This window comes from Siphateles boraxobius, unplaced genomic scaffold, assembly GCF_051911475.1.
Source record: "Siphateles boraxobius isolate OS27281-9 unplaced genomic scaffold, OSU_SipBor_1 9, whole genome shotgun sequence".
Lineage (NCBI taxonomy): Eukaryota > Metazoa > Chordata > Actinopteri > Cypriniformes > Leuciscidae > Siphateles > Siphateles boraxobius.
This window is the reverse complement of record NW_027509219.1, coordinates 33853685-33879836: the sequence shown is the minus strand read 5'-3', so window position 1 is coordinate 33879836 and position 26152 is coordinate 33853685. Positions and strand designations below refer to the sequence as shown.

The 26152-nt window shown below is 37.5% G+C and overlaps 1 protein-coding gene across 3 annotated transcripts in view; it reads left to right on the top strand.

The window, feature by feature from the left end:
* Positions 1-301: 301 nt before the first annotated feature.
* The window catches only part of citb (citron rho-interacting serine/threonine kinase b), a 56671-nt gene continuing 30820 nt past the window's right edge, over positions 302-26152 (top strand). For all 3 annotated transcript variants that reach the window (XM_077224479.1, XM_077224478.1, XM_077224477.1), the window contains exons 1-14: positions 302-417; positions 512-655; positions 735-854; positions 10606-10776; positions 10861-10914; positions 11136-11189; positions 12365-12505; positions 13763-13888; positions 15456-15551; positions 15836-15952; positions 17453-17562; positions 19930-20104; positions 22006-22203; positions 23875-23928. In XM_077224479.1, the coding sequence (XP_077080594.1) occupies positions 512-655; positions 735-854; positions 10606-10776; positions 10861-10914; positions 11136-11189; positions 12365-12505; positions 13763-13888; positions 15456-15551; positions 15836-15952; positions 17453-17562; positions 19930-20104; positions 22006-22203; positions 23875-23928 (1560 nt within the window). In that variant the 5' untranslated portion in view covers positions 302-417. The remainder of the gene's footprint in view (positions 418-511; positions 656-734; positions 855-10605; positions 10777-10860; positions 10915-11135; positions 11190-12364; positions 12506-13762; positions 13889-15455; positions 15552-15835; positions 15953-17452; positions 17563-19929; positions 20105-22005; positions 22204-23874; positions 23929-26152) is intronic.

The following is a 26152-nucleotide window of genomic DNA, read 5'->3' as shown; positions in this document are numbered from 1 at the left end:
GAATCAAATCATGTGCAATAGTATAATTGCAGTGTTTAATTATTTATTGTTTGTACTCATATTGTTGAAGCTTCTGAGATTAGCGCCGAAGAGTTTAATCAATTTACATGTCTCTTGGCTTAATTAGAGCTGAAACGGAGCATTTAATTGTTTCGCTGGCTTTGTGGACAATCATAATAAAATTTTTTTTAGTTTAGTTCACTGTACCAGCAGAAGTTTCAGAAATTTGTTTTGGTATAATTAAAGTGTAAATGTGGTTTCTTGTTGCTTTTCTCAACTTCTCCCTTTTTTATTTCTCCTAGAAAGGGCAAGTTTGTTCAGACCTCGTCTTTCAGCCTTACAAGCTCACAGAGAACAAGACCTTTAGAGCCGAAGCTTTCAGACTGCTAGAGGAAGCGTAGACAATCATATATAAAGGTACGTCTGCAGCACTACACAGTGAAGTCTTATATTATTTTATGGATAATTCAATCCCTCAGGCGTGTGCATATTGTCCTTGTTGTTTTGGAAGATGGAACAGGAGATTTCAAAAGTGCAGCGCAAGATATCGGACCTGGAGTCAGTTTTGCAGCAGAAAGACGTGGAGCTCAAGGCTTCAGAAACCCAGAGGACCATTTTAGAACAAGACCTGGCCACCTACATCACAGAGTGCAGTGTGGGTATAATGTCCAGATGTGGAAATGTGCCGTGATCTGAATTGCACTAATTCATTTTTGTTTGTGTGTGCATTTCAGAGTTTGAAGCGCAGTTTGGAGCAGGCCCGCATGGAGGTGTCGCAGGAGGATGATAAAGCTCTGCAGCTGCTGCACGATATACGGGAACAGAGCAACAAACTGCAGGAAATCAAAGAACAGGTTTGGATTCGATGCACTTTTTCATTTCAGCGCTTTTGACAATACATATTGGCTGTGTCCGGAATCGCCCTCTATACCCTTAAATAGGGCATTATTTGAGGGGACAGCAATTTGTATGGTGTTCGAAACAACTGTGGACGTTATCGAGTGCACTCATTTAATCCCACAATGCAACGCAAAAATAAGTGTACAACCGATGTACACTCGACGGCTAGAGAATACCCATAATGCACTGTGAGATTGCTGCCCTCAGCTTAATCATCCATCGATTAATTTTCCAAACCGCTGGTTCAATGTAACAATTAACATTTTAGTTAATGCATTATCTAATGTTAAATACTGGGAACTCATTGTAAAGTATTATCAACTGTTTTTTGGAGAATTTTAGACTTAGAAATTGTATTGCAATCACTGTAAATATCATTTATTGTACAGAAGCATAGCGCACACACACATTAGAAGGAAAACAGTTTTTTTTAGTTTTTAAATAATAAAACAATTACTATTAAAATGACATTTATAAATTAAATGTAAAACTTCAAACGACTCCGGCATGCTGCTGTACTGGATCCATGGAGAAATCTGAGATGTAGTATTATATAGAGTGTGGAGGTGTTTGATTTAAGATCTGGAAAAAGGAATGGATTCGATGTGTGTGTCTGAATGCAGAGGTTTCTGTAAGTCTGAATGACATAACCGGAGGTTTCAGGAAAGTTTTTGTGTGTGAATCGTGGTTCATTCATTTATGTCTATGTATTGGAGCATTTTGTGTCTCTGTTTAACACTGGGGGGTCTGAGGGAGCATTTCACAGATTATTTATTATTATAGAGCTTCTGCTAATATAAGAACCCTGCTGATAGTACAAATGAACTCTGTCCGTCTCCGCTTCTGAAACACTATCTGAAATAGCGTTGGCCACTTATAGCCATGAGTAAAGTGATGTAGAACGTAAGACTGAAGAATGAGATGTGAAGGAAAGAACATGATGGAAAAACAGCCTGCTTTCTGTCGCTTCTTGCACGTCCCCCCCAGAGCCAGACTCCATCGCACTGCGGTTGCCATGGAGACAAAAATGGTACCTAGCAGTGAAGGATGTTGCAGATGCAGTGGAAATGCTGTCGTGACATGCTGGCAAAGGTCTCGAATTAGCAGCAATCAGACTTTAAATTAAGTGTTCACTTCGTTTTGTCCTACAGATTTGATCAAACTGTTAATTTGGGTCTGCAGGAGTTTGTTACTAGTTTGATGCTTTCAAACTCTGCCGCATAGTCTAAATGTCCTGTTTTCAGTATGCATTATTAATGTGTAACTCAGTCTGTAAGGACTTAAATTGTTGTAACATATGTGAACTTGCAATGTAAAAACTTTTAAATAGTTAAATGGATTAATATTAAATAGCATACGTTTTGTACATAATATTTACAGTTACTTTTATTTTGCTCCAGCAACAAAAATATTTCCAAATAAAGTCAAAGAAGGAACAACCGCTTTTTCTCTGAGCAATGTGTTTCTTTGCTGAATGAATCTGTATGTTTGAACGAATCAGTTGAGGGAATGATGCCAATGAATCTCTCTTAAAACAGTCACTTGTGTCTTCCTTAAAGTCCCTGTAAAGTCAAAATTAAGTATGTGTTCTGAGTTTGTCATATCACAGAAAAATTTGTTATTAGCCACCCAGCCAAATTTGAATGATAAAGCTGGCAAGTATATAAAATAAGCTATCAAAATCTTGAAAAAATTAGCAGTATTCTCTGCTCTCAAACGCTGGGGGCGTGTCCTCTGGCTGCGCTGTAACCACACCCACTCTCGGTAAAGCTGCCGTTGCCACACTCAACTGTCACCCTCTACAGCCGGAATGGATGCTCCTAGCAGCTTATTAGGTTAATTAACGTTATAACATAAGCACACAAACTTACACTCATTGGTGGCCACACACTGCCGATGATGGCACCAGTTGTCGGCGCGACGGGAGGATGAAGGCCGAGGCGGGAGATAGTCAGTTCGGCCCCATTCACCAGTAACAGTGGATTATCAGTGAATCCCAGTTGAATCCCAGTGAATCTCCGACGAAAGTTTATAAAACTATCCCGTGTAAAATGATCAATGGTTTGTGGAGTCCTTTGAATGGTTCAAAGGACTCCCTCTTAAAAACAGTCACTTGTGTCGTTCTTTAATACATATTTATATTTAAATGAATCAGTTTAGTGAATGATTCGAATGACTCTCTCTTAAAGACGGTCACTTGACGCACCTAATTTGTTTAACAATGTAACTTGCAGAAAGATTCACTTAAATATCCCCACCACTAATTCAGACTGTATTTACAGCCCGGCTTATACTCATAGCATGTGACTTGTAATCAACAGTTTTGCCTGATTTGATTACGACATTGGCAATACTTTATGGAATAGTAGTGTCACGGTTCATGTATTCACTGGCTCCTTCTCACTCTATTTGTGTGCGTGTGGGTATGGCCGCTGATTAACACTCAGCTGATTATCAGCGCCAGCGGCCACTCATCATCTGTGTCTATTTATACTCATTGTCATTCGACTTGTGTTTGTCAGATCGTTAGGTTTGTTCCTGTGTTCTTTTCTTGTCTCCTGGCCGATTTTCTGAGTCTCCAGTGGATACCCTGTCGGAATTATTGCTATTCTGGTGAGCCCAACTTCTGTAGACCATATATCAACAAGTGTACTTTGTTCTTCTCGCTCCAGCCACGGACATTCCCCTCTGAACAATCTAAGGTGGCTTTCGCATGGACACTGTTGACGGGACGCGCGGCTCAGTGGGGGACAGCAGGGTGGGAGAACCACCACCCATGCTGCTCTTCGTTCTAGGCACTATCCGACGAAATGAAAAGGGTCTTTGATCATGCAGTGGCGGGGCGCGAGGCGACCCAAATACTCGTGGACCTTCACCAGGGGAACAGACCGGTGTCGGACTATTCTATTGAATTTAGGACCTTAGCAGCAGAGTGCCAATGGAACGAGGAGGCGAAGTGGGGACATGTTCCTGCATGGGCTGGCTGACCCTATCCAAAGAGAGATCTATACGCTGGACCTTCCCAGGAACTAGGACGGACTTATCGAGTTGGCTTTACGAGTTGGCGCTCACTTACACCGATTGGAGCACTGAACATACCAAACCTCGGTTCCAGTGAGGAATGGGCGACCCGTTTCCACCACTACCAGGCCTTATTGGACTCGGGGACCGAAGGTAATTTTATGGACCTGACTCTAGCTCAACAACTTTCAAATTCCTATCACTTCTCTTACACGCCAGATTATTGTTAATGCACTCAACGGACAAGAACTTCCCAACATCCATCTCTGCACTGAACTAATAACACTCATCACATCCAGTAACCATTCTGAGGAGATCTCCTTTTTGCTTATGGACTCTCTGCTTATCCCCATAGTAGCCTGCCATCCCTGGCTAGTGAAGCATAGTCCCAGGGTGGACTGGGGCCACAGTTCCGTCTCGGCCTGGAGTAATGAGTTTTACGCATCCTGTCTTGTGTCTGCTTGTTCGTCTGTGTCTGGTTTTGTTTTGCATGAGGAGTCGGTGAATTTGTCAATCAGAGTACCTCGATCTGAAGGAAGTGTTCAGTAAGTCTCGTGCTGCTTCTCTGCTGTCCCTAGGAGTGTGCTATAGAGTTACTGCCAGGTACGTCTCCGCCTTTCAGCTCCAGAAAGCGAGGACATGGAGAAATACATTTCTGATTCTCTAGCAACCGGGTTCATCCGCCCTTCCTCTTCTCCAGTAAGGGCAGGGTTCTTTTTTGTGGGGAAGAAGGATGGATCTCTGCAACCTTGTATTGATTACAGAGGGCTGAACAACATCACGGTAAAGAATACTTTTCATTTGCCGTTGATACCTTCAGCCTTCGAGGGGTTGCAAGGAGCATCCATCTTCACAAAACTGGATTTACGCAATGCTTATCATTTTGTTCGCATCAGGGAGGGGGATGAGTGGAAGACCGCGTTTAATACCTCCAGGGGCCATTTTGAATATTTGGTCATGCCTTTCGGTCTGTCTATCTCCCCTGCGGTCTTCCAGGCACTCATCAATGACGTGCTGAGATACATGGTAGATCAGCTCATTTATGTCTACCTGGATTACATATTGATATTTTCATCTTCTCTCCAGCAACATGTTCAGCACGTCAGACGAGTGCTCCAGAGGTTACTAGAGAATGGGCTTTTTGTCAAGGCGGAGAAATGTGAATTTTAAGCACAGTCTGTTCCTTTCCTAGGCTTCATCATCTCGTCCGAGGGAATGCGCATGGATCCCAACAAGTTTAAAGCTGTGGTAGATTGGCCAAGTCCAGATTCCCGTGAGGCCCTACAGAGGTTTCTGGTGTTCGCCAGTTTTTACCGGCGTTTTATTCGCAATTTCAGCTAACTAGCCGCTCCTCTGACTGCCTTGACCTCCCCCCAGGACGATTTTCAGGTGGTCTGGTGCAGCCGAAACTGCATTCTCTAACCTCAAGAGCCGCTTTGTTTCAGCTCCCATTCTGGTAGCCTCGTCGATGCGTCAGAGGTGGGGGTAGGTGCGTTTCTTTCCCAGCGCTCTTCCTCGGACGACAAGATGCATCCTTGCGCGTTTTTCTCCAATCGATTATCGTCCGCCGAACGTAACTATGACATTGGTGACAGAGAGTTGTTGGTCAAGCTAGCATTGGAAGAGTGGCGTCATTGGTTAGAAGGGTCGGGGGTACCTTTTATCGTCTGGACCGATCACAAGAACTTGGAACATATCAGATCCGCCAAAAGACTCAACTCCAGGCAGGCTCAGAGGGTTTTTTTTTCTGTCGTTTAGATTTTTCTCTCTCGTCCCGCCGGGTTTCTAAAAACATCAAACCCGTTGCTTTGTCTCGCGTTTTTGACCGTTCCAAACGCCCGTCCACTCACGAGTGCATTTTACCTGAGAGACACATTGTCTCCAGACTAACATGATCGAGTCGAAGGTCAAATCGGCCTTAGAAGGGGTAACGCCTCCGCCTGGTTGTGCCGGAGAGACTACGGTGTGACGTCATTCGATGAGGTCATTGTTCCAAAGTAGCTTTTCATCCAGGAGTAAATCGTACCAATTTTTTGGTTAAGCAACGATTCTGATGTCCAGCGATGGCTCGTGACATTCGGGGTTTTGTTTTGGCCTGCTCGGGTTGTGCCACTGGTAAGACTTCCAATCGACCCCCAGATGGGCTACTCCAACCGCTGTTTGTCCCTTCAAGACCTTGGTCCCATATAGCGCTAGATTTTTTACTGTCACGGTTCATGAATTCACTGGCTCGTTCTCGCTCTATGTGTATGCGTGTGGGTGTGGCCGCTGATTACCACTCAGCTTATTATCAGCGCCAGCTGCCACTCATAAACTGTTTCTATTTATACTCATTGTCATTCGTCTTGTGTTTGTCGGATCTTTGGGGTTGTTCCTGTGTTCTTGTCTTGTCTCCTGGCTGATTTCCTGAGTCTCCAGTGGATTCCCTGTTGGAATTATTACTCGCTCTGCCTGTCTTCTCTGAGGACTCACTTGTCGTCGTTCCCGTCCTTGTTCAGCGGTGGATTGGATTTCCTGATCGCTCCTCTCACTTCCACGGAGGATCTGGGTTGCCCATTGAGTCCCTGCGCCACCTAGGGACAGACCGTTCCAGGCACCACTTCTTCGTCTGACCCTGTTCAATTACTCTCATCTGTGTCTTACAATAATTGTTTATTGTTTCACTCGCAATTGAATCCTCTGTCTTATTCCCCTAGACAAGTAGTAGTTCATAGTGTTATACCTTCCTACTTTTCCAGACTTTTTGCCAGACAGGTTTTGGTTAAGTTTTTTTTTTATTGAAGAGGGTTTTTAAACACCTGTGGGGGAAAATGACTAGCTTTTGGGCTCTCTTTCGTGCTTAAAAAATAAAATAAATAATAATAAGTTCCTTATTGGTTTGTTAAGCTCAGAGGGAATCGGCCTATTAAGCTGTCATTTCAGAGAGCTGCTTTTAGAGGGTGATATCCAGTTCAGATGGAAGTTTTAGTGGCTGACAGATTTATTTGTGCTTTTAGTTTTTTGGCTTTTAGTGGATTTACTCATTTAAAAGTTGCTTTGAATAATGTAAATACAGTCTTAAAAGGCTAAAATGTTTATTTACTGCATTCTTTTCTTGGAGTCATGAACTAAAGTAATTGTTCAGTTGAACTAATTTTAACTATAGTTCATCTTAAACTAAACTCTTTTTCTATTGTATTTCTCTTTAAGGTATTAACTTTGTCTCTGATATTTCTCTTGAAAATAAATAGATGTTAATGAGCCAAATTTTAAGACATTGTCAATATCTGTTGTTAAGCATATGAGTTAATGATTTTGTTTGATCATAATGTTTTTTTCAATGCCTGGTTACTGATAAGAAAAATTAGAAAAGCATGAGATTTTATCAAAAGCTTCATTTGGCTTTCTGTTTAATCTGATTGTTTGATTGAGATATTCAAGAGATCTCATTTGTGATTTTTCTTTCTGATGGATGAACGTGTGTTCAGGATCTTTTTAAGTGCTTGCAACTAATGCAGATGTTTTGATTCCAGCCCACACCGCAAAATGGTATAGTCACAATTGACGTTAATTGTGCAAATAGCTCACTATTGATAATTAAGCAGTCACATTAGCATAGAGCACTGACAGAAGGAGATTGTGTTGACTCACTCTGAGCTGATTTTTTTCATATTATGATTTTCATTTGGAAGCCAATTTAACAAAATGTCAAGCACCTCTTTTCTGTCGTTTCTGGTGAATAATTATAATCTTCATTATGGTAATATAAAACAAAAATCACAAACATGCTCTTCTATATCTGTTTTTTGTGTACTTGGCTGTTTTCCCTCTCCACACTCACAATATAGCACAACCTCAATTGCCTTATTGCTTTTGTTAAATGCATTGTAATATAAGGGACAACAGCAAAATTCATAGTTAGTCTCAAGGGCTTTTCACTTGAAATGGTTAACCTTGGGTTATTCTTATCTTAGCCCAGGGTAAACGCAATCCTGGGTTATTTTGCTTTATGTTTCACATTGACCATAATTTACCCAGGCTAGGAATTAATCCAGGGTATTCATAAACTGTCTCACTGTAGGCTACTCTCCTAAACCCTGGTTTAACATTCTTATTTGCATATTTGCGGTGTCAGTGTCACTGATTGGATGAATAAAGTACGCAACCTGTTTACATAAAAGCTTACTTATTACCGACTGTAACTGAATGGACTTTTCTGACTATTAAAGGTAGGAATTAAATGGTTTCTTTATTTTTTTACTTAATTTGTCCCCTCAAACCCTGAATGACAAGCTGTGTCCGAAATCACCCCCAAACCCTCATGCACTATTCCCTATAAAACTCCACTAATATAGTCCACTTGATGGAGTGAATGAAAACGAGTGAGGGAATTCTGACACTGATAAAACAGAGAAACACACGGAGAGCAGCAGCTTTCGTTTCTGCTCTGACAGCCGCAAGACCAGTCAGTTGCATAAACCTCTAAGACTAGTCTTACAATCAAATTTGTTTCTTTTAGACTGTTCATAGCTTATTTTAAATCGGTTACATAAAAACGTAGATTGGCCTAATTTAATACCGAAAAGTAAGACTGACTGCCTCTGACTAACTGCTAGTGGGTCATACTAGAACTTAAGACACTGTCTTAACGTAATGGCTATGTTTATGCAACCGGCCCCAGAAATCAGAAATTGTGAGAGAAAACTGTGTTTGATACGTTTTTCATCTTCAAACTAAGCTTGGGTCTCCTGCCGACAAAGTTTAAATCCCGTCTGTCTAGTGAACTACCCATGTTCACGCATAGGCTAGTGTAGGCGGAGAGTATAATCTTTTGTGGCTGTTCGAACACATTTGACGACATGAGAGTTTACACTACGAAAATAAGCCAGTTGGATGCGTTTTCAACTACATCTGGAAGTGGTCCACCGTCACAGTGCATTATAGGTATACTCTAGTCTAGCTGTTGAGTGCGTCGGTGCATTAGAATTAAATGAGTGCACTCGATAACGCACACTATGGTTTTGGACACCACTACAAATGTCTTTCGCCTCAAATAGTGTCCTATTCAAGGGTATTGGGTGGCGATTTCGCAAACAGCCACTGTTAATACAATGCTTGGCGTTTCAGTCATCGCATTGTAAGGACGCGAAAGACCGCAGCCTCTTGAGGCCAGGGGAGTGAAGTTTTCACATCTGGCACAGCTATTACTGGCCTACGTTACATTAACCACGCTTTTCTATATTACAAGTGTGAAACGTCCCTTTCCCCTTGGTTTAACATCCTTTACTACAATGATTAATAAACAGAGGCAGTTACTGATTGTATCTTCTATGCTTGTCGTGCCGGATTTCCTTTTCCCCTCTAGTTAGCTAAGGCTTCCATTTATCGTAAAATGCCGTAGACATCTCGTTAGACGATTATGACTTCGTAAGGCATGCGATTTGTGACCTGCAGCTAATGGTTGATGAATCCGATTGGACTCGGACTGGCACACTTACTGCATTCGCCCACTCTCTGCCCTTTCACCCACTCATGCACACTTATTTATCCACTTCTCCGCTCTGCTTTTCATGTGCTGGTCTCTCTCTGTATCACATGGTCGGTTACTCAGACTGATTTCATCTCCTCTCTGCCTCATTCTCTCACAAGGTCTTCTAATTCGCCTGTTTTATTATTTGATTATGCCATTTTGCACAAAACTGTTATCTAAGTACTTCACTGGAATCCTTTATACTTTTTTGTAATACTTCTCTCCCATATGGGTGATGGGTTGTCTGTTAAAGCTCAAGAATATTAAACTATCTCTAAACATATTAACTCTATAAAGCCTACAGTACCATATTTAATACCAAACATCTAAGGCCTCTAAACTATTAGTTTAGTCAAAACGTTGCTTGTATCTACTACATGCCTTCTGTCTTCTGATTGATTGTTTATACTTTTTTCTTGCAAGTAAAAGGGCTTTTAAGTGTAACTATACTAACATTCACCTTAATATAACTTTTATATTATCACTGTCAGTAATATTTCAAGATGAACACTTATTGGACTGAAGCAACTCAGGTTTACTTGATTATCCATACATATTTTCTTATACAAGAATCATGTTAAAATATGAATATCAAATATGAGCCAAGGGCTTTTGACGAAGGTTTATTTGTTCATCTATCAATCATCATTGTATTGCATTGCATTATACTTTTTAAAACTACAGCTTTGATCACAAAACTAAGCATTTACATCATGTTACAAAGACTTTACATTGGCAGATATATAGTAACGACTGATATTCATGTGCATTTTATGTAAGTATCTGCTGTGCTGTTATAAAGATCTCCATTCTACACTACAAGCATCAGGATTTCATCTTACTTACTGGCCATACAAAAATCAGCATCGGCAAAAAAAATGCATATCTTTGCTCAGTTTGAGTGTCCAAAGAGTGTTTTTTTTATAGTGGGAAAAGGTTTGTTAGATTTTCAAAATGTTGTTCACATTAAGAAAAATGGTTCTTTTAAAAAGTGATGCCTGAAAGGTTCCTCGGGGAACCAAAAAATAGTTCTTCTATGGCATGGCAGAAAAAAAAATCTCCTTTATTTTTTAAGAGTGTATGAACTAAATAATAGACGTATTGTTTCTGTTCTTTCTGATAGACATGGACACAGAGAAACTAAAGTGCTATTTTAACCATTAATGACCCTGCAGGAGTACCACGCTCAGCTGGAGGAAATGCGAGTGTCTATTCGTCAGCTGGAAGAGAACCTGTCCGCTGCTCGCCGTCGCAGTGACCTATACGAATCTGAGCTGAAAGAGTCTCGCCAGACCAGTGAGGAGCTCAAGAGGAAGGCTGTGGAATACCAGCAGAAGATTCAGAAGGTTTGTTCAGGTTTAAAACAAGAACTGTTCAGCTGCTGCACGCTAGACAAGGTTTGATCAGTCAATTTTTGTCTGTTTTTTTAGGCTAAAGAACAAGGTAAAGCTGAGATGGAGGAGCTTCTGACCAAATTACAGAAGGTAGGCTACACCCAGTCCCACATTACCAATAACAACTCATTATTTCCTTTAACCTTTTGCAGACAAACTGTTGAGAAGACCAACATATTTGGTACTAGTGTAACCAACAATATAGCACGAACCAGAATTAACCGGTCTGGCCCAGAATTAATGCTGTTTTTGATCAAATTGCTAATGCAGCTGTTTTTGTATTTAAGCTTCTTTATTTGTAAATGTCTCAGACCAATGCAGAGCAACAAGTAAAGACAGAAGAACTCCAGGAGAAGCTTACCAAGGTACCGTGGACATTTATTTCAAATTCAGCCCTGCTTGAAGATCTGAAACATTTGTTTTGTTTGTTTTAAATTAATTAATAATGCAGTAATATTTACTACATTGACACTATTGAATGCTAACAAAATTTGAACTGAAATGAGCTTGATAATGACACTGACTTCGCAACATCAACACTGTTATGAACTGAACTGAATCAAGATTGAACTGACTTGAGCTGAATAATTACATCGTTATTTTCACTGGAGCTACTCATAACTGAATTGAACTCACTGACAGTGAACAGTGACACAGTTAACTAAATTGAGCAGAATACTTTCTGAAGAGCTGCTTCACAGCTGAAATTTAATTTATTGCATAGTTGATGCATTTTGCAGCTTTAATATTTTAATTTTCCAGTTTATTCACGTGAAGCTGCTTTGAAACAGTCTATTGTATAGAGCACTATAGAAATTTTACTTGAGTTTTCATGGATAGATGACCTATGATATCTATGATTGATATTTATAGTGTAACAGTGTCATTTTCAGTAAATCTGTTAGCCCCAGTTACCAGAAATTCACCATAAAAACACAGTGACAATGTTTCCGGTATTACTGAATGACATATTGTTGGCTGTTTATTTTACAACTTTAACTGTATATTTAATTAAGTGATATAATGATAATGTACCAAAATCTACTTATTATCTTAAAATGTGATAACCACCATAATAATACAGGTGGTAAACCACCACTGTCCATAAAGCATGGCCAATACTCGTATATAGACATCAGTAATCAGACACAAGACACCATCAGAGTAGCTTCAATAAACAGTACATGCAATAAACAAGAACTATATTACAGAAAATGTAACATGAAACACCATAATGCAATAAAAAGAAAAGAAAACAAACACACCATAATGATAAAAAGAAACAAAGCTGCCCTTCTACTGTTTTTCATTTGAAATTATATGGTTTGTTCTTCCAAAAACAATACAAATGAAAGTATGTTACAGTAAAATAACATGCAAGGCCAATCTTAAACATTAAACACTCTCGTATACGGTAAGGTAATTTACAGTTAACCATTTTTTCCTATTTTCTGACTAATATTCAGTTAACCAAAATGTTTTTACTGTTGCATTTTTAGTCTTTTTCAGTACACATTTTTGACATTTCCTTTTCTTCCAGGCCGTGAAGGCGAGCACAGAAGCCACGGATCTCCTGCAGAACGTACGTCATGCTAAAGAGCGTCTGGAGCGAGATCTGGAGCGTCTGCAGACTAAAGAGGACTCCACCGACAGCCTGCGCAGACGCCTGCGAGAGACTGAGGTCACAGCAACGCCAGACACTTCATTTTCAACATCTACAAATATCATCATTATGATTTGATTAGATTCAACTTTATTATTTATTACAGAGTAGGAAACAATTCCTGTAGCTCAAACATCCGAGCATGATGCTAATAGGTTATGATTCACAGGGAAGATGGATCTAAAACCCATAATACATTTCTATATTGCAAACAAGTGGGATTTATAAACCATCAAACAAACTCCATGAAATTAGTCCCAAAGTTGGGAGAAGTTTCTATAATTGTTTTAAATCGCTCGGATGGGACCAGATTATTTATTCCAGTTGCTGAATAGACCATTCCAGAATGACATGTTCGTGTTGTCAAAATCCTTTATCCCTGATGCATGATTTATTAGATGGTGCTGTTTTTAACCCTGTGAGAAACGTTTTTTTCACTTAACACTTTTTAACAAAGTTAAACCAAATATAGTTTTAAGGCCAGATTACACCAAGAGTGATAACTACTATATTAGCGTTCACACCAGCGGATAATATCATTCTGTTTACTCTAAGCACTCTTTTGTCTTCTGCCTCTTGAAATGCTCCAGCTCTTTAAAGCAGGATGGATTCTGATTAGCATTCATCAGCTGGAAAATAATCGTCCTGAAAGTAATTCCTACGATATAGTTTCTCTGTGCCGTTATCGTTATAGTTTTGCAATGAACTCTGCTATTCTTTTATATTTTGAACGATTGAACACTCGCTATCACTATAGTTATCATCATTGGTGTGAACGGGCCTTTAGCAAACGTTTTTAGCAAAAATAAATTTTTAAAAATCTGATATAGATCTTCCATAAATTTTTCTCACCATGACAATAGCCACAGAAGCTGGCTTGGTGCTAACCGCTAACAAACAAACAAACAAACAAACATATATTTTCAGGGATACATGAACTGGAAAGAAAATGTAGACCTTGAATGCAATGTTTGTCGCTTTGAATAAAAGCATCTGCCAAATGCAAAAATGAAATATAAACAACTCAATTCACCCATTGCAATCCACTGTTGCTGGTGTTTAGCCTTAAACTAATGAATATTCTGATGTAAATTCCTAAATTTTGTTAATATCTAAATACTTGCAACTTAATGTATTTATGTTGATTCAGTGATGCTAAGTAATATGTTTGACTAATTAATTTAGTTGTTTTCACACATAATTTTTTTTATTTGTGATAACATGGCAATGCATCATCAATATGAGATATTTATTGTTTTTTTTGGGATGGAACAGGATGGTAGGAAAACCCTGGAGAACCAGGTGAAGAGACTGGAGATGGTGGAACGGAGAGAAACTAAACTGAAAGAAGACATTCAGACCAAGTCACAGCAAATCCAACAGATGGCCGATAAAATCATGGTAAGACTGAGACTCGAGCGAGTGCTGAACTCCTGCTGATTTACACATACTGTATCTAAAACACACACACACACACACACAGGTAAACACTGGAACGATGAGGTCGCCACATGTCGATGAGATGGAGGTGTCACATGCTTGCAGTAAAGCAACTTAATTGAGACGCGTAACACTTATTAGTCACGCGCGATAAACCTCAAACACTCGCGGTTGCATTAAACATAGACTTTCTGCTTTTATTCGTTTTTCTTCAACCTGCTTTGCCTGCTTCTTTTCCTCAGCTCCCAGCATGCTCTCTGGCCCTGTCACGGCTCCAAAAGTGACAGATTGCAGGAGTGGATCATCTCAGTCTTTGGCCATGATCATGTGTGTCACAATGACGATGTGTTTTAAACCTGATGATTTATACTGTGCATTATAGATTTTTTTGATTCAGTCCCGATTAAATTGTGCTTAAAAACGAAATGCCACATTTTAAGTTGATCTGGAAACCAGTTTTGTTACTGTTAACTAAAACTATTTTAAATCGTTTTCATTAATTGAAATAAAGCTGAAATAATATAATTCTTAGGTGGAAAAACTTAAACTTAAACAAAGAACAACAAAATACCAAACATGATACTCATCAAAAAACATATACAAATGTTTAAAAAAAAAATTTATAAAGGTTCAATAAACTGTTCAATTTAAATAAAAAAGATTCAGACTATTATTTCATGTCAGGCTTGTTGTACTCTGTTCTGTACATGTTCATGTACTGTTTGGATAAAAGCATATGCTACTTACTTTGTCCATGTAATCTTGAAAAATATTAATATAAATATTAATAAAAACATAAATATTAGATGAAAAATATCAGCTTAAAAAAACTTAGATGAAAATTTGAAATGTTGCCTAACTGAAATAAATAAGTTTAAGTACTAAAATTACTAATATATATATATATATATATATATATATATATATATATATATATATATATATATATTTAAATATATATATATATATATATTTAAATATAATAAAAATGACAAACATAACAAAATTGCTAAAATGGGAAATATTTTTTATTATTTTAAGTAATGTAATAAAAATGACAAAAGCACATAAAATTACTAAAAGAAACAAAAATTTAAATGCAAAATGAAAATATAAAATAAATACTAATTCAAAATATTAATAAATGCTATAATAGTAATACTAAAATAACACTGCTGTAGACCCGTTACGGAAATATGTTAACAATTTAAAAATTACAGCAATTACAGCAATAACCAAGATTACTTGGAGTCTCTCTGGGTTTTTTTTCTCCTGTGAAAAATTCCATAGTAACCTGTGCTCAGATTTGCCTTTCTGCATTCAAAAGTTAGAAATCTCTCAAACATTTCCCATCAAATTCTCCTTAATCGTGCCATCCAAATTAATTTCATGTCTCATTTATAGAATTTAATTTCTCCTTTTAGGAGAAACATCTTAGAAAAGGCAATACTTGAAACATAACAGTAAATGAAACATAACTCAGACTCGTGAGCAATAAAATGCTCCTCTGTTGTCTGTCTGTATACAGGAACTGGAAGAGAACTTGCGTGACTCGCAGGCAACAGCACAGCGAATGGAAGCACACCTGGAACAGAAGGAAAGGCTTTACGAAGACAAGATCAAGGTCGGGCCAAACACACACACACACACGCACGCACGTACACACACACAGACAAATATCAGTGATGTTTCACAGAGTCAACAGAGCGGTTTACCTCCATCGTGGCGTTTGCACAGGACTAATATACTCTAGCTTTAGTGCTTGTTATTAAATTTACAGTGACTGAATAAAACTGAATCATGTTTGTCTTTGGATTCAGATTAAGCATTTAAAGGCCTCATTTTGAAGATCGTGTCTGTTCATTTGTCAGGTGTACAGTGGTAACCCAGTGCTTGTGTGTTTTGTAGGTGTTAGAGACTCAAATGAAGGCTGATTTGGCTGAAAAGGAATTGCTGGAGTCCAAGCAGAGCGCTTTTGAGGAGGAGGCTCGTGAGCGGGGGAAAGTGATCAGTGACCAGACAGCGGTACCACATGTTATTTTGCTTTTCCTGAGAGCCTAGTGTATTTTATTTGGGGAATGAAAGTGTGACCTAACACATTAACACTGATCCTTTGGCGAGACAATCATTCTAGTTGAGCGCTTTCCTTCTAGTAAATCAGTCAATTTACATGAAAGCATTCGCAAAATAACAAATAAGTTTACCATTATACTACTTTAGTATTGTCACAATACCAAAGTTTCTGTAGTTGGTACCAATACCAGTAAAATGTTATGATTCACTACAACAGCCAAATCTAACTATTTTTTTTTTATATTTGAAAATAATAATTTTTAAGTGCTTTACATCCACATATATACAAGAAAGCAAAATAAGAGTGACAGACATTAAAAACAAAAAATCTGATAAAAAATAATAAGTACGAAATACAAAGGCAAGTTTAAACGTGGATTTTTTTACTGCTTTTTAAAAGTAAGTGTTTAAAAAAACAAAATTATATTAAATAAATGAAATGAGTTAATAATAACTAATTATTAGTAAGTGTCTCAGGCAGTAATGCCCAGCAGGTTTTACCATCAGCCTGTTTCTAATCATACAGTACATAATTCATTAAAACATGTAGTGTTTGCATGTAGTGATCAAATATTTTTCTGTTAAACTTTGCTTTAAAAAGGTCAAGTGAAAAGTTGGTAATAAAATGAAAAACTCAGAACCGAATTGACTTATTAATCGAATTGGTTCTCGGTACCAGTGTTATTTTAGTATGATTGAGATACTATTATAGTTTTTATAGTTTGAATTAGTTTTTTTTTTTTTTTCATTTTAGTTTAAGTTTTTTGTTGTTTTATGTTTTTGTCATTTTTATCAGATTTATTTAAATATGTCTTTATAGTTTGTACTAATTTTTATTTCAGTTTTAGTTATTTTAGTACATCAAGTTAAACTAAACAGTTTTCTTTGGAATCTAGCTGAAATACGTTTTTTTAATGTATTTTAATTAAATTCATTTTATTCCAAGTAACAGATGTTTTATGGTTTTAGTTTTAGTTAACTATAATAACCTGCTTGGAAATACTAATACTATAGAAAGGCTGGTCTTGTTAAAAAAAAATTTAATTTACCAGTCATTTTGAGAAGACTATACTGTATTATACTTGCACATCCTGATTTTGCAGAGTTTGCAAAACTTTGTGCAGAGTTCCTGGTTGATCCTGCAGCAATATTCCTGATCTGAAAATATAACCTAACCATATCCCTAAACCTTACCCTACCCATAGGTTATCCCTAAAATCAGAGGGAAATGATAGGTGAATAACACTGATGTAGAAGCACCTAACCCTGGTTGTAAGCCTAAACTGTAAACTTGTCCCTTCAAATCTGATTGGTTGATTGGAATGTTGTTCCAGGATCAACAAAGATGTTTCACCTGGTGAAATCAGGGTCTGCATACGTGTAAAGTACAGCATACTTGTTGACCAAGGTTTTACTCTCAATGATGTGGTGTAATTTACTTGTTTCATGTAGACGATCAATGCCATGGAGTCAAAGATGACCAATCTGGAGCAGAGAATCACTGAGCTGTCCGAGGCCAACAAACTGGCAGCCAATAGCAGCCTTTACACGCAGAAAAACATGTGAGTTCACATGCATGACCATGTACACTGGAGATGATTCAGTGATATGAGTTAAGATGTTAAATAATGGTGCAAAATACCAGTAACTTGACTAGCGCAAACCTTAGTAAATCACCTTGCACGATTCATTTAAATACTCTCCTCCCATAAATGTTGCGTCTGAAAGGGAAACTCCTACAAATGCATACAGTATGCAATAAGGTCAGCCGCAAAAATAACCGTGTACACGCCTTTTCAGCGCTCATTTTTCACTTTGTTTCTTTAGTAAATCCTGACAGTAGTTTTTTAATGCCAAAAGAGGGTTTGTGCTGTTAGACACCTGTGCCCGGTTGCATAAAGCACCTTAAGTGTAATTTTCCCTTAAGTTCGCCCTTATGTTTCCCTTAAACTTAAGGGTGTTGCAGAAAATGCCCTTATATGGTACTTAAGGGTTTCTTTAAGTGAAACGTCATAAACACTTAGAATTTCCCTTAAATGCTGTTTTTTCACTTAAGGAATCCCTTAAAAACCGTTAAGTGTTGCATAAAGCCCCTTAACTGTCATTTTCCTAAGTACAGTTTAAGGTTAGGAAAACTTTACCTTAAGAGTAACGCGGACAAAAAAAAGACGACATGGCTGAATTTATGGAACCAATTGAAGATAATTATGTGCCAAGAAGAATTTTTAGGGATAGGGAGAACCCTTTGGATCATCTTAGCGATGAAAAACTGCTTCGAGAATATCGATTTAATCGCCGCGGAATCTATGAAATTGCTGACAAACTGGAAGGCGACCTTGGCCATGTTACCCAGCGCAACCACTCACTACCCTCTGTCCTCTGGGCCCTGAATTATTTATTTAATATTTGTCTTTCATCATATTGCAGTTGCCCGTTGTTATATAAAAGCAATCAGCAATTCTGATTCATGTTGTGCCACACACTGTAGAGTGGTAAAATACACAGTAAGACTCATTTGTTTGGACAAATATCATGGTATTCTTTATAAGTAGTTTGCATTAGAGGTCAAGTGTAGATGTCTGATACAGTCACTTTACTATAGTACCACCACAGTATTTTTTTTGCAACGGTTTCGTGCTCTCACATAATAGCATTTACATGCCATTCACATGAACGAACCATGGATATTTGTATTTGAAATGGGTGAATGTAAAGGTTAATTTCAGGCTAATGTGCCATGAAGGCAGATTTTCTGGGTTAAGCACAAAGTTAATGAACGATGACCCAGTATTTGCATTATATTACGGCTTTCATAGCAGTTTCATGTTATCCCTGCTGAAAAAGAACAACATAGAGAGTATGTGTCGTGTTTTAGATGCTGGAGTGCTAATGATGTCCCCACCACGGGTGAGTTTCCCAAAAGCATCGTTAGCCAACAATGGTCGAAAGTGTGTCATTATCAGCAAAGTTCAACTAGTCTGTGTTTCCCGAAACCATCGTTCTAACGAACATTCGCAAACTCTCCACCTGTGGTTAGAAGCAGAGTTTCTTGTTCGCATGACATGTGGACTCAATAAATCCTTATCTTGACCCAAATAAGAAAGCTGACATTAAGTGCAATTTATATCTTTTATTTAGAATACATAGAGGAAATTTCATTTACGTCTTTTAGTTTGTCAAGAGATTTAAAGCGTCATTTTTGAAGAGTGCGCATGTGCGTACGTGCTCTACTACGTAAGAAAGAGCTTATGATTGAATCTGGAAATAATGCAAAATAACTGAGAACAATGAGAAATAGTTCTCAGATGACATGTCTGTAAAACATCTAGCGTTAACTTGATCTCAAACAGATGTATTAAATGTAGTTATTACTCCACTACCTGCGTGACATCATTAACCAACATGGTTGAACGACCAATTTGCGACAATGCGGGTTTAGGAAACAGTTGTGACTAGCTAGTTGATTTCTCCAACGATACATGGTAACACACCCCTGGTTAGATTACCTCGGCTTTAAATCTCGTGACAAACTAAAAGACGTAAATGACATTTGTATGTATTTGAAATTAAAAACACGGGTTGTACTTGTACTGAATGTCAGCTCGCTTATTTTGCTCAAGATAAGGATTTATTGAGTCCACATGTCATGCAAAAAAGAAACTCTGCTTCTAACCACAGGTCGAGAGCTGTCGTTCCAGCGCCACAAGTTTGCGATGCTGTTTGCGAATGTTCGTTGGCACTAAGGTTTCGGGAAACACCGACTCGTTGAACTATGCTGATAACGACGGAACTTGCGAACAGTTAGCTAACGATGCTTTTGGGAAACGCACCCCTGGTGTGGAGATGTTGTGTTGCTGGTTATCCAAAACACCCTTTCGTTTCCAGCAGCTAGGGGTATTTCTCCTAGAAGTTCTGTTTATAATCTTTAGGAAAGCCCAAGAGGAGATGATATCTGAACTCAGGCAGCAGAAGTTCTATCTGGAATCTCAGGCTGGAAAACTGGAAGCCCAGAATGCAAAGCTGGAGGAACATCTGGAGAAGCTGACACAACAGGAACAGACTAACAAGAGCAGAGTGCTGGAACTAGAGGCCAGACTCAGAGAGGTGAGAGAACATTTTATGACTCTGAACTGAACCTAGACTGTAAAAAAAGAAGCTCTGAACCATATTTCAGCCCAATATCAAAATAATAATACATTTTATTTATAATGCGATTTTCTTACACCCAAAGCATTAACAGAGTAAAAGACACATAAAACTCAAATAATTCAATAAATAATACAATATACAAAAAACAATATAAAACAAGCCAATACCCTAATCAGCAACTAACACTTAAACATGGTAAGCAATTTTAAAAAGGTGGGTTTTCAACAGTTTCTTAAAAGTGCTTATGTGGGAGCACTACGAACACTCAAAGGAAGCTCATTCCATAACCCTGGGGCGGCACAAGAGAAAGCTCTCTGTCCCATAGTTTCTAATCTGCAGTGGGGCTGATGAAGGATTTTTATGAGTTTTGAAATTGATGCTCTAGCTCTAATCTGTTAAATGCAACTGTACGTCATGAAGATGTTAAGATATTATAATCATTGACATCATGACACGGTGCATATTGTAAAAAGTGCAATATAAATAAAATTCATTTGATGTATTCGGGGGAATTCTGAACCATATTTCACCCCAAAATCAAATTAGAAATTAGATTTTGCCATAAAAATTTAAGTCTATTTTTTAATGCATTAAGATGTTTTGCATCATTCTCTGCATTTTTCATATTCTCATTACTGTACTGCCTTTAATTTGTTGATTTGAATTAAGATAAAAATCATGATTGATTCCTGCTGTATCAGTTGCCAATGAGCTCGCGGCTCAACCTTCGAATACTTGGTCAGCATTTTCTGTAGCAGTTGCAGTGCTCTTTCAGAAACCCTCCACCTTCCCCAGCTCCACCTGTATAGATCTGCTACGGGTAATTCATGTACCCTATATTGTACAGCAGCAGCACGTCTTACTTGCTCACAGCAGCGTGTTGTGTATGTATTGGCAGTGGCAAGTCCCGCAGCAGCAGCAGCGTAGCAGATCTATTCCACCGAGACTAAACATATCAACATCGTCATACAGTGGATAGCATAAGTGAACACACCCATGCTAAAGTTGACTAAAAAGAGGAATAAAAAATAATCTTTTGGAAATTGATCTTAATGCCTTAATTTAAAAAATGAGGAAAAAAACAACCTTTAAGGACACCAATTTTCTTTGTGAATGAATAATGTATCGTAAATAAATAAATGTTCTTCCTTAAAATACAGGTTGCATAAGTCAGGACACCCCTATGTTAAATTCCCATAGAGTCAGGCAGATTTAGATTTTTAAAGGCCAGTTATTTCATGGATCCAGGATACTATTCATCCTGATAATGTTCCCTTGGCTTTGGAATTAGAAAAGCCCCACATCATCACATTCCCTTCACCATACCTAGAGATTGGCATGGTGTTATTTCAGTTAGCCTAATAGCTGGTATGAATTGCATTGAGAGATGATCTTATGGAAAGTGTCCCATGCCAATCTCTAGGTATGGTGAAGGGTGTGTGATGATGTGGGTTATTTTAATTCCAAAGGCCAAGGGAATTTTATCAGGATGGATAGAAAAAAAAAAAAAAAAAAAAAATTTTTTTAAATAAAAATCTGCTGCCTCTATGGGAATTTAACATAGTTTATTCATTCACAAAGAAAATTGGTGTCCTTAAAGGTTGGATTTTCCCTCATTTTTTACATTGAAGCATTAAGATCAATTTCAAAAAGATGATTTTTTATTCCTCTTTTTAGTCAACTTTAGCATGGGTGTGTTCACTTATGCTAAGCACTGTATATATTACCATGCCAAACACTCAGAGAGTTGTCATGACCGAAATATAATTACTAATTGATTTTGGAGTGAAATGTGACCTGGACGTGTTTTCCAGAGGTTCACCCAGTAACTGTGGTCCTGCTCTGTTCCTCCACAGATGGGTCTGGAGCACGAGGAGCAGAAGCTGGAGATCAAGAGGCAGGTGTCGGAGCTCACGCTGTCCCTGCAGGAGAGAGAAGCTCAGATCAGCAGTCTGCAGACAGCACGACACGCACTGGAGAACCAGCTTCATCAGGCCAAGACCGAGCTGGAGGAGACAACTGCAGAGGCCGAGGAGGAGATCACCGTCCTCAGGGTGAGGCCTTACATCGTGATCAATCAACCAGGAGGAACATCTCCTTCCTTCCTCATCATTTAAGCGGAATGTCAAAAGTTAAGACATTTGTATTTTACTGAGATCTGCAGTGTAGCATAGTGCAGTTTAAAATGTCTTTAACAGTTATTAATTAATAGGATGTAGTTTTTAGTTTTTTAGTAGCTTAACATTCAGGAAACTACTTTTTCAAAAGGGTAGATTGTTTATGCATTAGCTATATTAAATAGCTTGGCAAAAGATAGCTTAATGGTGGTTAGTTTTATATTTTTAACTTTGTAAAACCTGACATTTGACATAAAAGTTTAAAAAAGCATTTTTCCCCATTAAAAATAAAAATGGAACCGTTTATTGAAACTTTAGACAAAATCAAAAAAAAAAAGTTTGCATTTGTGTTTTTTTCTTGAGTATCATATTTAATGCATCGGGCTTTTATGGCTCATATAGTCTCATGGAGCTCGAGGAGGAAAAACACCTCAGTTTTATTCAGAGGCTCAAACTGAGAAAAATGCATTTTGGTGCTAATATGATGTTTTAAAAAGTTTTTGCTTATATTTACTAATATGATGTTTTAAAAAGTAAGATGACATTTTGAGGCTTGTAATGTAAATCACTGAGAATCACAGCAGATACTTACATAAAATGCGTATAAATATCGACGTCTCTCTATATCTTCCAATGATAGGGATTAGTAAGATGATATTTAAATGCTTAGTTTTATGATCAATCTCTGCAGTTTAAAGGCATATAATGCAATAAATGATTGAGATATGAACAAATAAACCTTCCTCAAAAGCCCGATTATCATCTTTGATACTCACATTTGAACATGATTTTTCTAAAAAAAATTATGTAAATAAATCGAAGTTGCTTCTGTCCAAGAAGTGTTCATCTTGAAATATTGCTAAAAATATAAAAGTTATGCTTATGTTTACTTCATATAAATCAGTGTAGATTGCACAGCATAAAGACATGTGAACCACGAGCTGAAGGTGGACATTTTTACAATTATACTAAAAGATTTTACTTGCACAAAAAGCATGAACTATTAATCAGACGACAGAAGGGATAATAGCTTTGGTGCAACAGTGAATCAGAATCAGAAAGAGCTTTATTGCCAAGTGTGCTTATTACCAAGAAGATTTGATCATTTCTATAATTTAGAGGCCATAGAAATTTGCGTATCAAATATGGCACAGTAGTGTTTATAGGGTTAAGTAACATAAGTAAGATTGACTGTAATTTAACCAAGTAGTTTGTAGCTTGACAAGCTAAAGTTTCAAACTCGCTTCTGTGGGAGGATCAGTTGATATAATCTATATTATTTCTTACCATCATATAGCCGACTCCACTCATCTCCTTTATATGTCTCATCGTAGTGAATAATCATGTGTTTCTGAATAATCTCTCTGTGGACCATTGTGCTCCTCATCTTCACTGTGCTGTAAACATCTTCCCACGCTCCTCTGCGGTACACGCTGGTTTCATCCTCGCGCCCAGTCGCTCTCATGCATGACATCACACCTGTCATGACACTCGAGTTCATTTCACAGCGCTCTGCTCAAACACACTTTACTGCAGAACTCTCTGGTAGAGTGTGCACTTCATGCAAACATGCCAGTTTTCACTCTCATTTTGTTTCTTTTTTTTAAGGCCCATCGGGATGAAATCCAGCGGAAGTTTGATGCCCTGCGTGACAGCTGTGCGGTATGCAAATTAGCTTTTCTCTGTATTTGACTCATCAAATGTGACATCATCTGACCCACATCAGTTTAACCTGTACAGACAGAATATGCAGATGCTGTTTCAGTTTCCATAATAAAATATCTGAACAGGAACTAAATCATTGAATAAAAAGCACTTTTCCCCCCCAATATCAAGATTTTATTTACTTTTTATTTCAATATCCCATTTAGACATTCTACTAACTATAAGTAACTTTGTAACTACACATCAATTTATTCTACTAACCTAACAGTCTTCTAATACTCTAATGAGAGTTATTTACAAATTAACAAGAGTTAGTTGACATGTACAGTAGTTGCAAAGTATGTAGGATGTCTAAAGTGGACGAAATAAATACCCGAATAAAATTTCGGTAAACTATCGTTCAACAGTTTGAGGCTGTACGATTTTTAAAATGTTTTTTAATAAGCCTCCGGTGCTTACCAAGGCATTTTTTGATCAGAAATACAGTAAAAACAGTAATATTGTGAATTAATGTTATTATTATTTAAAATAACTGCTTTCTATTTGGATATATATTGTAAAATGTAATTTATTCCTTAATTTCAGCATCATTAGTCTTCAGTGTCACATGATCCTTCAGAAATCGTTCTAATGATTAGAAAGCTCAAAAGAACAGCATTTATTTAAAATAGAAATCTTTTGTAACATTTCTAAATGTTTTTACTGTCACTTTTAATCAATTTAACGCATCCTTGCCAATTAAAAGTATTAATACCTTTAAAAAATATATATTATATAATGACCTCGAGCTTTTGATATTCATCATTTAGTCAAGTTCCCCCCCAGTTCAATTAATACAAATATCTCAACACAAATAATCTCTTAATTAAAACCAGTTAATAATAAGCAGAATGTATTGTATGATATTTATAAAATAATTAAAATAGTTTAGATGAAGTATAGCATGTCACACTGTTATTGATATCATGTCAAGCAACCAATATATCCTGGTATTGGATTATTAGATTACTATATTAATATATCAAGTTATTTTTAGACCCCATCCCCCCCAAAAAAACAAAAAAACAAAAGCAACAGCAAAAAATCAAAAAACAGTTAGTGTAAAATAACGCCGTCCACCATTATCAAATGCATCTGTTTTCAGACATCCAGGGAGTTGTTCATCCCGCAGTCATTGATGTCAGGAATAGGTGCTTTTGTTTGCATTGGCCCTGGAGTGTGTTTGATTATTATCCAGCTCAGTGCATCTCTGCCCTACTTTCACTGTCCACCCACACTCAAGCTGTTTGAGCATCTCCAGCGCTCCAGCTCAACCCATGCAATATTCTCACCCGGCCCAGCGCTGTTTTCAGACGCTCGTCTTCTCTTCTGTGCTGAGGCCTGATATTACATTTCTCCTTCATCTTACTCCTTTGCAATTGTAACTGGAGCTCAGATGAACTTCTAAACTTGGAAATACATAGGGGCTTGTTTTGATAAGATGGGAAACTATTACTGTTGCTCATACTTATGGTTAAGGGTAATAGTTATTCTCAGCGTTGAAGTGTCTGAATCTTTGCTGTCAGTCTCAGACAGGAGAGCGACGCTTGTTCTTCGATCTGTCTTTCGTAAGCTCTTATAATCCCAGCCCCTGGGTGACAGCTTCTTTCTGATAAACATGCTTTCGATCTTCTCAATTTTTGAGCTGTATTTTGTACAGTAAGTGTATGAAATAATATTGTATTCCTATGCACTTTTTTAGTTTATTAAAGGCATATTAAATGCATGTGCATCACTGGAAACAGTGCTAAGGTGTTTTTTTAACACCTTAATTTTTTTCTTTTTACCATAGTTGGCACAAAATCCATTTAATGAATGTATATTCTCTTCTTAATTTTGTCAATTAATCAAAATATTAATATTGCTGAGATTTAAATATTCAAAATAGTTTAGAGGTTAACTGATCTAATTTTGTGTCTCTGACAAATAGTGAGCTATGACATTATGTTATGTTGTTGACTATTGAAGCTTGATGTGTCTATTCGTGTTTTAATTTAATACTTAATGAAATTTCTGGGATTATTATTCAATAAGTAAATTTCAGATGTCTTCGTTATTTATTAAAACTTATAGGCTAACTGAGGGAAATCCTTCAATGGAATTCTTAAATCTATTTTTTAAACAAAAGAACAAAATAATTTTAAAATCTATTAGTCCGACAAAATGGCAGATAATATCTACG